The sequence below is a fragment of the Hemiscyllium ocellatum genome, chromosome 12 (genome assembly GCF_020745735.1).
Source record: "Hemiscyllium ocellatum isolate sHemOce1 chromosome 12, sHemOce1.pat.X.cur, whole genome shotgun sequence".
Lineage (NCBI taxonomy): Eukaryota > Metazoa > Chordata > Chondrichthyes > Orectolobiformes > Hemiscylliidae > Hemiscyllium > Hemiscyllium ocellatum.
The window spans coordinates 34,086,349-34,102,850 of record NC_083412.1 but is presented as its reverse complement, the minus strand read 5'-3'; the positions used below and the strand labels follow the sequence as shown (position 1 = coordinate 34,102,850).

Here is a 16,502-nt window from a genome sequence, read left to right as displayed (position 1 = left end):
AAAGTGTCTGCAATTGCTGGAAACAAGTGACCAGTCAAAAGCTCTGGTAAAACAGGAAATTGAATAAGTTCTTCCAGCCAATCTGCTGAAACAAAAAGTTTCCAAATCAACTGCTCAACTGTTAGAGTCATTGCCACAGTATCACCAAACATACTGGTTACAATGTTCCACCATCCATTCCATACAGACAAACCAAAGACTGATTCATTTGTCTACCTTACTATTGTATTTTATTCCTAATCTGTGTGCATGTATATTGTGTTTTATTTTTCTTCAAGTCTTGTGAACAAATGAAATGGCATTTTTTGTGTGTAACTCAATGAGGCCTGGTTACATTGGCTTCTTTTATACATAAATCCATTGGAATTGGGAATGATTGTCATGAGGGAAAGGATTGCTTGCTTGAAGTCAACTTTGTTGTGACTAAAAGAGGGACATGATTGAATAAAGAAGGGCGGTCATTTCCTCTCTCAGGGTCATAACCAAGTGGTAACCCTTGCCTAGACACTAGTTGGATTACAATTCTCCTTTAACATGTTGCTTAAAACCTCCCTCTTTGACAAATGTTTGTTTGATTTGGCTTCAGAGGAGGAATCCTGATCATTTCTCTTCATTGACCCACTGAAACTGAGATGTCACTTTCTCTGAAATCAGTGCAGACTTGAATCCAACAAATCCCTGCTCTGTGTGATTAGTTCTGATAGCATTAACTTCAAAGTAATTAAATAGTAACAGATTTAAATAAAATGATGCTTCAGAACTCACGTTTTAGAAAAAAAACTCAGGAACCGTTGAAAGTGATGGAGAAGTGGTTAATGTTAGAAGGTGCGGGATGTGGGGACAGAAGATAGATTTCTGTCCATAGAGCCACATGAAAGGGATGGGGTTTGAGAAGTGTGCTTACCTGGGATCTGGCAGATCAATGACAGTGTGATAAATAGTCCCAGCAGCAGGTCCAGTGTCCATTGGAGCACAGTGCGATTTGTCAAGACGAGCAGGATGGTCAGGTCTCAGAGTCCTGGCCTGGGCTTCCTCTAAGCTTAAAAGCTTCATTGAGGGTGGAACAATAGGGAGTGATTTGCATTTTACAACAGGATTGTGTGCTGTGGAGATAAATCGTATCAATCAGGGGAATGCTATTTATGAAGGTGCATATTTCTTTTATTTGCCACTCTATCACATCTAATGTGTGAAATCACCAATATTTCAAATTTAGATGACAACTCTTACAACCATTTGAAAAAAAGGATCCTGATGCTGTGTTTACCCAGTTGGTAATAGTATAGACAGTGCCATCTTTATTCTAGGCAGCTGCCAATGTGGGTATACATAGCTATGTTTGTGCATGAGCATGGTCAGTGTGCCACTTAACAATGGCATTGACGATGAATGCAGCTTACCTAAACCAACCTTCAATGTTTGCATTTCTGATTGTTATTCAGGGGTGTGTCAGTAATTTAAATGTTGCGGCTTCACGTTTTACCACAGTTTTAAATGTAAGTGCTACAAAACCCTGGGAAGTCCAAAGGATCAGAAAGACCTAGGTCAGCATGTCCATAGATGCTTGAAGGTAACAGGACAGGGAGTTGAGGTGGTTAGGAAGGCATATGAAATACTTGCCTTAATTAGTCAAGATAGTGAATACAAGAGCAAGAAAGTTATAATGGAGCTGTGTATCATGTATGCGGATATAGTCACCAGGCTGTGAGAAAGATGTTATTGCACTAGGAAGAGTGCAGAAGAGATTCACCAGGATGTTGCCTAGACTGGAATGATTCAGTTATGAAGAGAGACCAGTTAGGTTAGGGTTGTTTTCCTTAGAACAGGAAAAGTTGGAGGGATATCTGATTGAGGTGTATAACTTTCCGAGGAGAACAGACAGGGAGAATCCTATCTAACCTATCACTTTACTAGAAGGGTCAGTAACCAGGGGCACAGTTTTAAGTTAAGGTGCAGGACATTAGAAGGGCATTGTGGGTATGTGGAATTCACTGTTTAAAAGGATAGTAAGATGGGAACTCAGACATTTAATAACTATTTAACTAAACACTTGAAACACCATAGCATACAAGACTACAGACCAAGTGCTAGGAAATGAGATTAAATCAGATGGATTTTGGGTGACTAGTATGGGCTAAGTTTGAACTGTAGCTCTTGTTTGTCACAATACAGGAAGAGCACCTGGGTAAATGCATTTTCTGAGTAATAAGCTGGTAAAAGTGTATAGAATATTTCATAGCCAACACTCTATGCTCACGAAGGATTGCAGTGTTTCAAGAAGGCAGTTCACCACCATCTTGTGCAGGGCAAATAGATAACAGACTGTTCTGACAGAGTATGAGCATCCTGCTCACATTTCATTCTGGTGGTTGAGATCAGAAATATGTGATTGTTGCATTTCCTACACCTACCTTCAGTTTCCTGCCCAGGTTGGACTGTGTTACTAATGAAGAGTTGATTGACATGATTCAGGATGAATTCAATAACAATAGATTGGACTCGAACCTCCAGAAATGCAGCATCGTTGTTATATCCAGACCCTTCTATTTCTTTTGATCTGTGCGAGAGAGAAAAGCACGAGGATTGTAAATATCATGTCAAAGAGTTGATTGGTATGTAGTACTACATTTCACAACAGAACCTATAATAGCCGAAACCAAACTGATAATTTTGAACCGGAATTTCCCATGGGATCCTTGCATTCCATGAATATCTATTTCTGTGTGGTTTGAATTTTGAGTGTGTTTATGTGCTAACTTAGGTGCAATGCCGGAGTGTAGATTTCCATAGCACTTGAAGCCAGCACTCCTTACGGAATGTGAACTCCTTCAAATCTACCTCCACTGTCATCAAGACCCTAAGCTGATTAATCCTCCTCTAACATTCACAATTCTCTATCTCTATCTCATCCTTTAAGATGCATTTCTTTTTTTTAACCAAGCTTTTGTTTATCTGATGTGTTTTAGTGGGAGGGAGTGGCAGGAGACTTATTATGCACACAGATTGGTGTTGTTCATAGGGTTTCGAATACAACAACACCTCCGAGTTAAAACTTCCTCTCAAGCTCCCCAGTAGGTACCTGGTAGGCATAATCTTTTCTTCATTCATGGGGCATCAATACTACTGGCTGGGCCACCATTTTTTGCCCACTCCTAATTACCTTAAGAAGGTAGTATTGAGCTGCAATCTTAAATAACTGCAGTCCACGTCGAGTAAAAACTCCACAGTATTGTTAAGAAGGGAGGTCCAGGATTGAGCCAGGAACAGTGAAAGAATGATGATATATTTCCAAGTCAGGATAATATGGTTTGGAAAACAGCTAGTGAACTGAATAGTCTTCTAGTTTTCTGGCCCTCCTTGTTGCTTGGTCTCTTCCTGAGATCAGTAGTACCATGGCCAAATCATCCGTGTTTTCAGGCGAGCTGGGAAGATGGGAATTGTGCTGAAAATGTGTTGCTGGAAAAGCGCAGTAGGTCAGGCAGCATCCAAGGAACAGGAGATTCGACGTTTCGGGCATAAGCCCTTCTTCAGGAATGGAATTGTGGCTTGATTTCCAGGGAGTTTTCTGAATCCTCGATCCCTCCATATCAAAGTCTCCACACTGTGCAGTAGCCCACTATGAATTCTTCTATCAGATGTCTGACCTTCTCTAGGACAGAGAGGTAAATGAGGCTGGCAACGCCCACTCTATTGCAATTTTAGCACTTGCATTTGAACATATACGCAGAATCTAGAATCCACAGTTTGGGGGATCTGTGGAAACTCCTTGGGCAGTGTCCTGGGGCAGACACTAAATCTAAAGAGTCTCCATTCTTATGTCTGCTATAATCTGTCACAAGGAACTGAATGAAGAGACAAGTCTGCCGGATTTAGTGAAGCATGTGAGAACATGACAGCTGAACACTCTGTTATCACAGGTGATAGTTGAGGCTGGAGGGGCTGCACATTCAGGCACGGCTGAGGAAACATTGCCACCCCCTACCCCTACTAATGGGTTTCCTATTACTGAATATAGAAACCACAATTGCTTCTGCTCTGATAGGCCACATGTAATTCTTTCCTACCGAGCCCACACACCAAGTCTTAACTTCACAGTGCTGTCTGAGTGGGGCCTCAGGACTGAGAGGTTTGAGTTAGTGCATGTCAGACCATACATTGGTCTTTCCTGTTTATAAACAGTGTCATAACATTGGCCCGACAGTTTACTCTAAAATGGGAAGAATCATCAAGCTCTTGAATTAGTCACTCAAATAACTTTGGGTCATTTGCATCTGGTCCCAGTGAAAAAACATCTGACGAGAGTTGGGCCACCTGGAGATGATCTCATTTTCATGTTTGCTTTGGACCCACTGGGTGGTGAGTTTAATATAATGCTGAAATGGTTTCAGAAAGAAAGCACCGCCTTTTCCAGGTCAGATTTCATTTTTCTTCATTCAGTGCTGAAGCCATGGTAACTAATCTCTGACAGCTAGCACAGATAATTTGAGTCGAAGAGTGTGATGCTGGAAAAGCACAGCTGGTCTGGTAGCCTCCGAGGATCAGAAAAATCAACATTTCAAGCATAAGCTTTTCATCAGGAATAAAGGGGTGGTCCAAGGGGGCTGAGAGATAAATGGAAGGAGGATGGGGTGGGGGGAAAGTAGCTGAGAATGCGATAAGTAGATGTAGTTGGGGTGAAGGTGATAGGTTGGAGAGGAGGGTGGATCGGATAGGTGGGAAGGAAGATGGACTGGCAGGACGGTTCAAGAGCGCGGTGCTGAGTTGGAAGGTTGGATCTGGGATAAGGTGAGCGGGAGGAAAATGGGGAAACTGGTGAAATTGACTTTGATCCCGTGTGGTTGGAGGGTCACAAGGCGGAAGATGAAGCGTTTTCCTCCAGACGTCAGGTGGTAAAGGTTTGGGAAGGATAATTTGACTCTCCACACTGAAGACAATCACAAATAGAGTGATCATTGTAATTAATTCCATTTGCAACTGTGACTCTGGTTTTCCAGTACCTGTCATTTTAACTTGCCATTCTACATTACTCTCAGTTCTGAATCCTGATATAGCCATTCATATCTCCTCAGATGCATAACTTATTTCTTTTCCCAATTACCTGGCACCAACATCCCATTTGTGATTTAATCTCTCCTGCCTCCTTGCCTCCCAAAATAGACCTTCCATTTTGTTATTTGTTCACCTCTCTCTTGCCTTATCTCTACATTTGATTAAAAACTACTGTCGCTAACTCCTCTTCCAGTGCATATTAAAAGTCATCTTCTGAAATGTTAACTCTGTTTCTCTCTCTACAGATGCTGCCTGACCTGCTGAATGCTTTCAGCATTTTCTGATTTTATTCAGATTTTCAGCAACTGTAGTATTTTGCAGTTGTAGTCATGCAACAAGAGGAGTTTTACAAAACTCAGAGATTGTTGTCTTAGTCATAATGACTGAGGCTAGATTTATGCTTAACATTCATGACCAGCATGTGAGTTTTGCAGCTACAGTGGTGGGATTTCAATGTTAGGCTGGGTCTCTGCATTATTAGCTCAGTAACATTACTATGTTGTCATCATCTCTCATTAATGTGGTATCTGGGTACATCAGAATAAAGTGATTCTATTTTCACAGTTGGGTGAGAGGAACTGCTGCTTTATTTGTTACAACTGGAAGCTTTAAATGAGCTGCTGATCTCCAGCACTGAAGAGAATGAAATTTCTTACACGTAGAATGATCATAGAATCCCTACAGTGTGGAAACAGATCACTTGGCCCAACAATTCTACTCCGACCTTCCAAAGAGTAACCCATCCAGAACCATTCCCCTACCCTATTACTCTATACTTCCTCTGACGAATGCACCTAACCTACACACCCCTGAACATTATGGGCAATTTAGCATGGCCAATCCACCTAACCTGCACATCTTTGGACTGTGGAAGAAAACCAGAGCACCTGAAGGAAGCCCATACAGACACTGGCAGAATGTGAAAACTCCACACTGACTGAGCATGGAATTAAATTCAGGTCCCTGGCACTGTGAAGCAGCAGTGCTAACCACTGAGCCACCATGCCACTCATGTCTTTTCACTTTGGGAAGAAAATAATTGCTGCGTGTTTCTGAATCTGATGTTGTAGGCCTGTTTTGTATGTGTGTATGCAGTTTGTGCATGAATCACAAAAAACTAGCATTCAAAGTCAGCAGGAAAAAGGGAAGGAACATAGACTGCTTCCCTTTATTTCAAAGGGAATAAAATATTAAAATAGGGAGGTCTTGCTAAAATTATACCAATCAGACCACAGCTGGAGTGCTTTGAAAGGTTTTGGGCCCTTAGCTAAGATGTACTGGCATTGGAGAGCAGTAGGCTGATTCCAGGTAGGGAGAGATTCTCTTAAGAGGAGAAGATAAGTGTGTTAGGCTTCTCTCCATTGGAATTTAGAAGAATAGGCAGAGATATTATTAAAATATATGAAATTCTAGGGGTCTTGATGGCATAGATGAAGAGAGCTTGTATCCTCTTATGGGAAACCAGAGGGCTTAATCTCAGAGTAAGGGTCATCAATTTACGACAGAAATTAGAAGGAATTTCCTCTTTCTGAGGATTATCAGATCAGCCATGATCTCACTGAATGTTGCAGCAAACTTGATGGGCTGAATGGCCTACTTCTGCTCCTACGACTTGCAGTCTTACAATTGCCGGGATGGAGGAGGTTACAGAGAGAGGGATGGACAAAGCTGCAGTTGGATATGAACATATTCTGTAACTTAAATTTGTAGCATTTCTGGACATGGAGACAATGTGGTCAATAAGCACAGAGGCGATGATGACCAGGACTCTGTGAATTAGAATTCAGGCAACTAAATTTTGTCTGTCTTCATCTTTACAGAAAGTAGGAGAAGGTTCAACTAAGGTGGCTACAGTCATCTCAAAGTTGGTAATCAGCTATTACGTTGATATTAATTCACATGCTAAATTGTGGTTAGTGCATTAATTATTTTTTCACCTGCTAAATTTTCTATTCCTCATAACTATGCACTGTGTTCTAAGTAGACTGAGCTAAATTTAGCTAGGTGAAGCAGTCTATGCCTAAATGCAACACCATCTGGACAATATCCACTGCACAAGTGCAAGGCAGCAACCATTTCCAATGAGCGTGAACCTAATCATTGTCCCTTGACATTCAACAGTAAAACCATCACTGAAGCCACCATTATTGATAACCTGGACTTAAAGTTGAAAACAAAATGAAGTGGACCAGCCATTAAAGTACTGTGGCTACAAGAGTGGATCAGAGGCATGGAATCTTGCAGCTCCAAAGTAACTTAATCCCTGACTCTCCAAAGTCTGTCCACCATCTACAAGACTCAAGTCAAGAGTGTGATGGAATACTCATTTGCCTGGATGGGTGTAGCTTCAATAACACTCAAGAATCTCAACACTATCCAGAGTAAAGCAATTAATGTGTGTGGCACAACATGCTGAAACATCGACTCACTCCACAGCTAACACTCAGTTGCAGCGGTTTGTACCATCTACAAGGGACCTGCAGAAATTCACCAACCCTCCATAGAAAACAGCTTCCAAATCCATGACTGGGCAACTTTTTCACACAGAGGGTGGTGCGTATATGAAATGAGCTGCCAGAGGAAGTGGTGGAGGCTGGTACAATTGCACCATTTAAAAGACATTTGGATGAGTACATGAATAGGAAGGGTTTGGAGGGATATGGGCTGGGTGCTGGCAGGTGGGACTAGATGAGGTTGGGATATCTGGTAGGCATATAAAGGTTGGACCAAAGGGTCTGTTTCCGGGCTGTACATCTCCATGACTCTATGACTGCTTCTATTTAAAATGCCAAGCGCAGCAGATGCATGGGAACACAAGCACCTGAAAGTCCATTACACATCACTCAACATTTAGACTTGGAAATAAATCACCCCATCGCCACACTTCCCCCCACCCCCTGTTCCTTCCATGTCGCTAGGGCAAAATTCCAGAACTCTTTCCCTAATGGCATTGTGGGATACCTGTGCCAAATGGACGATAGCGGTTCAAGAAGACAGCTCATCACCACTTTCTCACGGACAAATGGGATTGGGCAAGAAATGATGGCCCAGTTAGCGATATCACATCCCAAGAGTGAACAAAATAAGGTGCTAACCTTAATAAATTGGGAGCCCAGACAAGGGCCAGATTCCTGGAGTGCATGTTTGTCATCGTGCTGAAGGAAGCAATATGTGTCAAATGTTTGATCAGGTATTCCAGAGTTCTGCATGAGGAAGATGGGAAAGCAAAATAAAAATAAGAATGAGATTATCACTATTTTATGAACAAAATCTACTCAATGTTGAATGTTAAAAAAGAAGAATAAATACAAAAATATTTAGCTTTTGCATTGACAAGAATATATGTATTTTTCCAAAAAAATGTTCACAACCATCATAATAAATATACTGGTGCTACAATGCATAGGTGCAAAGGATTTAATGCAACCAGACCATACATCACTCAAGTTCAAACCATGCTTTCCCAGGAAAAATCTGTCCAACTTGTAAAATAATCCTCTGATATTCTCTTACATTTCAAATTGCCAATTAAAAAAGGTAGCTCACTACCACCTTCTCACGGGCAACTGGGGATGGGCAAGAAATGATGGCCCAGTTAGCGATACCCGCATTCAAAGAGTGAATAAAATAAAGTGCTAACCTTAATAAATTGGGAGCCCAGACAAGGACCAGACTGAGCTGGGTTCTGTGTTTCAAAGCTCTGCTATATCTTGGAGTTGGAATAATAAAATATACAAAATAAATGTTTAAACAAGATTTCATTCTTTTGCCCTCCTTTCTTCTAACTGTGTTTTACACCAGCATTCCCCCTAGGAAAGAAGTCCTTTCACCTAGGAATGATTCTGTTTCTGAGATTATAGTTCCCTGTTAGCTGCCTAAAACAGACTTAGCGGACTGAAAAATGTAGCTACGTGCAGTTTCAAATGATGGGCGGGGTATTGTTTAGCACAGCAAGAGAAGTTGGAGAGCCTGCTTTATTACCTGTAATGTGCAGGAGGTAGCTCTTTGATGACATTTTGTATTCTGATCAGCTGCTCCTCCTCTGACTGAGCAGAGACTGCCTCCTGTCGGGGAAGACAACAGAATTTGGTGAAACTTTTCACAGTAAAATTGCACCAGGCTTCTCTCAGACTGTTGCAGACTGGAGGTTGGTAATTGGTTGCCGAGCGGAGAAAGTTACTGAAAACAATATTTTATGTTTTAGGGTGCCAAGTTGGCCAGTGGTTATGCAAAGGACATCAGTGGGACAATCAACTGTGATCACCACTGGGCCAGTTCCTTACTCCAGGTTCTATTGATTAAAATGTCACAATGTGCCAAGGTAGGATTGATGCCCACGTCCCCTCACCTAGCATTCTGGACTGCTTGTCCAGTGACATTATCGCTACACCTCCACCTCCCTCATTTCTGTTTGCTCATATATGTGTGCTTGTACCAATGTGTACAAATGTTCTTCATATGGTATAAATGAACATGTATATGAATATGTCTATACATGCAGTGACTGCATATGTGTTTACATATGTTAACAAGCTAGCTAGTAAGGCTTCAACTTCAAATAAATTCCTTTGTCTCCTCCTCTTTCTTATTTCAATTATAGAATGTGGTGAAAGCTCCATATGGATTACCTTGTAAGGTACCAGTCTGAAGTCAGCAAAAGCCAAAAAGAAAACATAAGTGGAAAGCAAAAACATATACAGGAGTCTAGACATCCAACGCAATAACTAGCCCAATGGTAGGGTATGCCCATGTTCTCCCACCCTTTGGGAAGAGAAAGCCCCTTTAAGAGACCAGTGAGCACAGATGATATATTTAGAATTTACTGCACCAGATTTTATTGGTATGGCTTGTGCTGCAGGCCTCACATGCACCAGATGATGAAATGTAGGCTCCAACATGTGGAGTGGGACTAACTATTGTTTTGCATGTCTGGAGACAGCCTTCCTAATTCAACCCAAATCACATCTCATAAATCAGACATATGAACGTAGGAATTTTTGACCTTTGCCACTGGAATAGTGCCTCCAGGAACATTACTATTATGTAAGCATGTGTATGACCAGGGGCCTGCACTATTCCTATTACTGATGGAACCAAGGGAAAGTCTAAGGAACAATGACTAACAACATTCTCATACCAAAGTAAAAGCCTTTAGTTTGCAATAAATAGCTTCTGTTCAGAAAAAAGTCAGTAAGTCAAATGGAAGTGAGAAATAAAGTTTTCATATTTGCTGAGGGCCTTACCTTAGAATGTAATTCTTAACTTTAGCAAAGAGAGATAGAAATGGGATGCCATTCTGTGGGGAATTATTGACAGAGACCTAAATCTCCACTTAGTTCTGTGTCATCAGATGCTGGCCTATCACTCCTCCACTTGACTGTCTTTGCTCACAGGGAGCTTAACACTTTTGTTAGGCCAACATGTGACGATATCCCACAGACAGTAAGTGTGATATTAGCATGAACAAGTAGCATGACCATGACTTAACATCAGCAGGTTAGGGAAGTAAAGCAAGTCAGCTTTGAGTGTTATTTAGCGAAGCCACCTTACTCATGTGCCCTAACCATCTGCTACGTTGAATATGATCATGGTGGTTGCCCTTCTCAACTTTACAGAAATTGACTACCTTTTGACACTCAGTGTCCAGGAAGAACAGCCACTTCCCTAGCTGCTGGAGGATTAACATTTACCTGCGGGACAGAACCCAGCACTAATCACTGGGATGTGGAGATAACCAAAGACAGAAGAGGATGTATACTCACTGTGAATTTTTTGTAGAGCTCATACGTGAGAAGGGGGTTAGGCAGCTCACGGAAGTACAGTTTGCAGAGGGAGCCCACACAGTGGATGTCTTGTAGATATACTTCCTTAGTCAGGTCAGGACGTTGCTCTGTTCCGAACTCCTGCCTGCAAGAGCAGGCACAAGGACATTATCATTTGAGGTCTTTACATTAAGATTTCAATAATACGATGATGCGATGATTATCTGAAGTACTGTTTCAGTGAAAAACATGGAAATTATTTCCAGCCTGACCTGGACTACAGTTACAGAGGGTTACATTACTTTCAATTGATTAGTGAAACTGTAATGCTGCAATGAATTACAAATCCATCGCGGAAATCACTGTCAAGTTTCATTAGGACCAAACAGCTCCTATTTCTTTTGCTCTCATCATGAAAGGAAACATCCCCAAACACTTTCCATGCCTGACAGAAGCAGAAGTGGAGGACCAAGGAAACTTTGTTGAATGAAAAAGCCTGGTGATAGCACACAAGTTGGGCAAATGACATTGAGCTCTCATTGACAATGATGAAGTAAGCATGTGTTGCTAAATGGCCTACTCCTGTTCCTGTGCTTTTCAAAGGAGAACAAAAGGTTGTAGAGGAGCTAAACAAACTACAGAGTCAGAGGAAAGTGCTTTAAGGAGGCTATTGAAAGCAGAGTAAATGACACACGGAAGGAGGTAAGAATGACTATGAGGAACTGAAGCAGCATCCTGTGTCAGGGTAGCAAGGTGTGTGTGTAGCTAAAGATGACAACTGGCAAAGGTGGGAAAAGGCTATCAAGGAATTTTAAAATTGAGTGAGAGATTCTTATTATCAATCTCCTGGGGTGCAGAAAGCACAGGAAGGTACTGGAGTTCAGCAAGGGCTGCGTTTCTCAAGAGAGAAGATGAAGAGAGAAGCATCCTGCTTTCATACAGAATGGAGATGGGAAGACCAACATGAGAAGCTTTGTAGAAGTCCATTCTCAATTTGTTCCAAGCTTGGATTACGTCTCGGGAAGAGGTAGAAATGACTGTGCTAATAATTTTTAGATGACCAGGAGTGGTCTTGATTAGGCATTAGACAGGCCGTAAGAAGGACATTTCAGGGTCGAACAAAATGTAAAGCCATTGTACCTGAGAGCAAAGACCAAGGCATGGAAGGTTAGTGAAGTCAAGGCAAATACCTGATAGATACCAATAAGGTAAAAAGGCTTTGGTTTGTCAACGTTGTGTTGGAGAAATTTTTGACTCAATTTAATTTTAATGTTAAATAGGCAACTGGAAAGGTGAGCAACAATGGTGGAATTGATAATGAGAGTGATAAGTTAGCTTCTAGGTGATGTCTTTAAATAATGGAAGTTTCAAGCTGGTAGCAAGTTTGAGAAAGGGTGAGCATCAATAAGCTAAAAGAGTACTTTCCCTCAATGTATTTACTTATGTTTAATTTATAATAAAAAGACCACCAGTCATACATTGACTCTGGTCTGATTCAGAAAAAGATATGCATTTCTAAAACTATGATTGGGCCTGATTTTAACTCATTAAGTGCTCACCTACATGCACAGAATTAACATTGGTTCTTTGTGCTTGTAAAGCATTTTCATTGGTTGATTGTTGTAAGATGCTAATAGAAAGTAATTCTTCAGTGTGAACTTTACAGGTGTTGGTATGTGTTACTCACTCACGTCTTAAGCCAACTACTTTAAACAAGGTTGCCCCACAGCAATAGTACATTGGCACTGAGTGTGGCATATGTCCCTCAGAGGGGAAGTCCTACCCTGAAAGCTATTGCCCAATCAGGAACTTGGGTGGAGATGTATCTGATCTCTGTTTCTAACAAAATTATATTTTGGGTTTGCATGTCCTTGGCGATATTCCTGACCCATTGCCAATTGAAGGCCTTACGCTACCCATTCTAGAACAGAAAGACCTTCTTCAGCTCATCACTGAAGTTGGGATGAAGTTGGTGCATGAGGCAATGAGAGGGCAGGTTACTTGATTGATGAAGGGGAATGCAGAATGTCAATCAAAGACCCTCGGTCTCTCATCAAGGGCACAGACATAGGGCACAGAGTGGCTGGCGACCCATGCTGTCTCTGACCATCCTGGCACCCATCACCTCCCTGTTGTCCCCAATCCTCAGACATCACCAATCAAACTCCAACTGCTGTTGGTCTGGATTCTTGGATACTGAGATTGTTTGAAGCAGCCATGACTTCTACACAGCACAATCGAGTGCATATGCTGCTTGCTAGCAATTGACTAGCAGTTCCTGTCAGGATGGACTATCATCCTGATGGCCTAATTCTCTAAGAGGGTGGCCTCAGAACTGCCTTGTTGTCAGAGGATCAGGCAGACCCTCATCACAAATTGCGCTGTGGGTCTCTTACCAGCTTTGCAGCTAGGAGGTGAGTCCCAGACCATTACTGGAAGATATTTGCTTGTTAACCTTGTTACTCTTACCAGATGCTGCCAGCCCTGCAAAGTATTTTGAACACTTCTCGTCTTGTTTTTGTTAGGTGTATAAGAATAGGAGTACTTTTTTCTTTTAAACAAACTACATTTTTTCTGTATCTGCAAAAACCTTAAATTATGAAGCAACCTGATTGCACAAGTTCGGATGTGTGGTTGTCTTTCGACAATCGTATCTTTCAAAATAACTTCGTAAAAGTCTTTCTCGAGCTCCAGTTCTGTGTTCTACCTGTCAGTTGCTGACAGGCTGCAGTGAGGCATAAATGATGACACCTTTCGGGTCACTGTTTTTGATTAGATTAGATTCCCTACAGCGTGGAATCGATAATATCCATAATTTGCATTTCTGTAGCATTGTTTTCGCACAGTAAAATTTTCCAAGGGATTCCACGTTAGTCCAATCCAACAAAGTGTAATGCCAAGCCAGTAAAGGAGATTTTAGGGCAGGTGATGATGAGCTGGATCATGGAGGGAGGTTTTAAGGAGCATTGTGCAAGAGCAGGGAGAATTAGTAGGAAAGAAATATTTTGGCACAAAGAAACACAGCCAAATGGAATAAGCTAGAAAAGGACCACTGCAAAGATGGGCAGGTGTTCACTAACCCTCTGTTTTTCATGAAAACCAACATTTTGGCACAGCCATTTTCATGTTAATGACAGTAGGAATAAGTGACAAGCCAATGTGTGTTGACATTATGAATGCCATCAATGGAAGAAAGATTTGCCAGATAATTCTTTTCATAAAGTTAGGAAGCTACCTCGGTATCTTTTTAAACCTGAGTCACCGTTCCACTTTTATAAAACTACTATTTAGTGAATGGCTGATGAGTAGAATCCTGGTTAGGAAGAACGGAAGCATTCATAAAGGAAGTGGAAAATTGTAATGCTGTGGATTTAGGAACAAATTGTGGGCAAGTTGTTCAAAGCTCTGTTCAAAAGCCTCATCTAAAATAGAGAGCATGTGTTCTGCTGCTTTACTTTCCTATATTTTCCACTTGGTTCCTTCCAAAGACCAATACCTAACAATAATAGAAGTCTGAAATGGCTGTACTTTACAGGACATTTCAATATAAATTGCATGTATATGATTCAGATGTTAACAGAAAGTTTATTGTTTATATTTTGAAAATTGCTTTGTCGAAGTTGTTGTGATGCAGAATTCACCACGTCAATGTGTGGTGGAAGCAGATTCAACTGAAACTTACAAAATCAGAATGGTTAAATAACCATGGACTCAGGGGTTCCACTCTTAGAACCAAGCACTCTGAGTACTTTAAATAGCATCTTCCTTTACCTTCCTGTTGTACTTGATATGCTCACCCTGCCTTGTTAAACCTGATCCCTGTGATTATACTTTTCTGGTGGTAAGTAATACAATTCCTTTTTCTTTCAAACAATAACAGCTTGGAATTGAAGCTTCCATTTTGATCTAATTAACTACGTTCTATTGAGATGTGATAGCCTGTGTACTAAAATTAAATAAAAATATTTGTTGTTATTGATAAATATAGGCTAAAAGGAGGGGAGCCAATATCCCTCCTCACTTCTTCATGGCAATGATCACAATCTACCCAAAGTTATACAGACAGTGATAGAACCGTGCTTGAATGTAGCTGTCACATCAACTTCTTTACTTCACAGAATGGAAACAAGCCACTTGGCCCAACAAGTCCACACCAATCTTCTGAAGAGTATCCCACCCAGACCCATTCCCCTACCCTACATTTCCCCAGACTAATGCATTTAACCTACACAACCGTGGACACTATGGATAATTCACCTAACCTGAACATCTTTGGACTGTGGAAGGAAACCCACGCAAACACAAGGAGAAAGTGCAAACTCCACACAGACAGTCACCCGAGGCTGGATTTCCTGGTACTGAGGCAGCAGTGCTAACCACTGAGCCACCGTAACACTCTATTGAGATGTGTACCCATTCTATTGTAAATCTAACGGGCTCAACGTGAGTGGTTGGATCTATTCATTTGTAAGGGCCCAGACAAAAACTCAGTCAAATGTTAAATATCAGGGGAAAAAAATTGGTGGCAGTAGTTCTAATCCATATGTAGCACTGCCATTTTTGCTTCAGTCTATTTAAGTGAGATGGGAAAGGCTGAGAGCTGTTTAGAAATTATTGACACATCTCTGGAAGTGGGTATTACAGAATTTCTGTACCTAACAGTGAGGAGGCTAAGTTTTCTGATTCCAAGCGGAGTCATACATAAACTGAAGGGGGAAGAATAGAAGATAAGTAAAAATGATAGTGTCCACTTTACAGTTCATCATGAAATACTATAACCTGATTTACATCGATGTTTACTAAAGTGAGTGATGCCAGTGCTGTGACTAGAAAAGGTAAGTGGCCATGAAATAATGAAGTTGTCAGCTTGTACTTCTGACAACTGGAAAGCTGTATAGTGAAACATTAGCATAGTAAAGTGGAAAATCTTGAGATACATTAGAACAGAGAAACTGCTGGATAAGTGCTTTGCTGCTTTGTGAATTTCTTTGATTTTTAAAAACTTATTTGTGGAAGGAGGGCATCACTGGATGGACCAGCTATTATTGTCCATCTTTAATTGTCCTTGTGAAGGTCATGGTGAGCTATGTTCTTGAACCACTGCAGTCCATTTGTGTAGGCACACCTACATTGGGGTTAAGGAAGGGACTTACAGGATTTTGGCTCAGCAATGCAGAAGGAATGTTGACACATTTCCAACTCAGGCTGGTGGGTTCAAGGAGAACTTGGAGTGGTGGCATTCCCATACATTTGCTGCCATTGTCCTGTTAGATGATAATGGCTGTGGGGATGGGGGGTGTTGTCTAAATGTTATGAATTTTTACAGTGTTTCTTGTAGATGGTACATGCTGCTGCTGAGCATCAGTAGTGGATGGAATAAATTTTGTGGACATGGTTCCAATCAAATGGGCTGCTATGTCTTGGATGGTGTCAAGCTCCTTGAATGTTCTTGGATCTGAATTTATCTGGCCACCTTTTGAATTATGTCTTGTAGATAGTGAACATTTACATATTATATAAGATAAAAAGTATAGTCCAATATGAATCAACAGCTAATTGTTTAAATATTTCTGATGACTTTCATTCATTATTTACAGAACAGCTCAGCCATCTGTTTGGACATTGTAAAGTTTTGACAGATATCAGATCTTTTAGAAATCTTCAAACTGGTGGGTTCTGTAATTCAGGGTG

At 41.1% G+C, this 16,502-nt stretch overlaps 1 protein-coding gene across 1 annotated transcript in view; it reads right to left on the bottom strand.

Annotated features, from left to right (window-relative positions):
• LOC132821015 (rho GTPase-activating protein 31-like) overlaps positions 1-16,502 on the bottom strand; it is a 102,661-nt gene that overhangs the window by 19,364 nt on the left and 66,795 nt on the right. The window contains exons 3-7 of the mRNA XM_060833489.1: positions 10,812-10,956; positions 9,031-9,113; positions 8,145-8,252; positions 2,412-2,557; positions 905-1,103 (exon numbers count right to left, since the gene is read on the bottom strand). Of these exons, the coding sequence (XP_060689472.1) occupies positions 905-1,103; positions 2,412-2,557; positions 8,145-8,252; positions 9,031-9,113; positions 10,812-10,956 (681 nt within the window). The remainder of the gene's footprint in view (positions 1-904; positions 1,104-2,411; positions 2,558-8,144; positions 8,253-9,030; positions 9,114-10,811; positions 10,957-16,502) is intronic.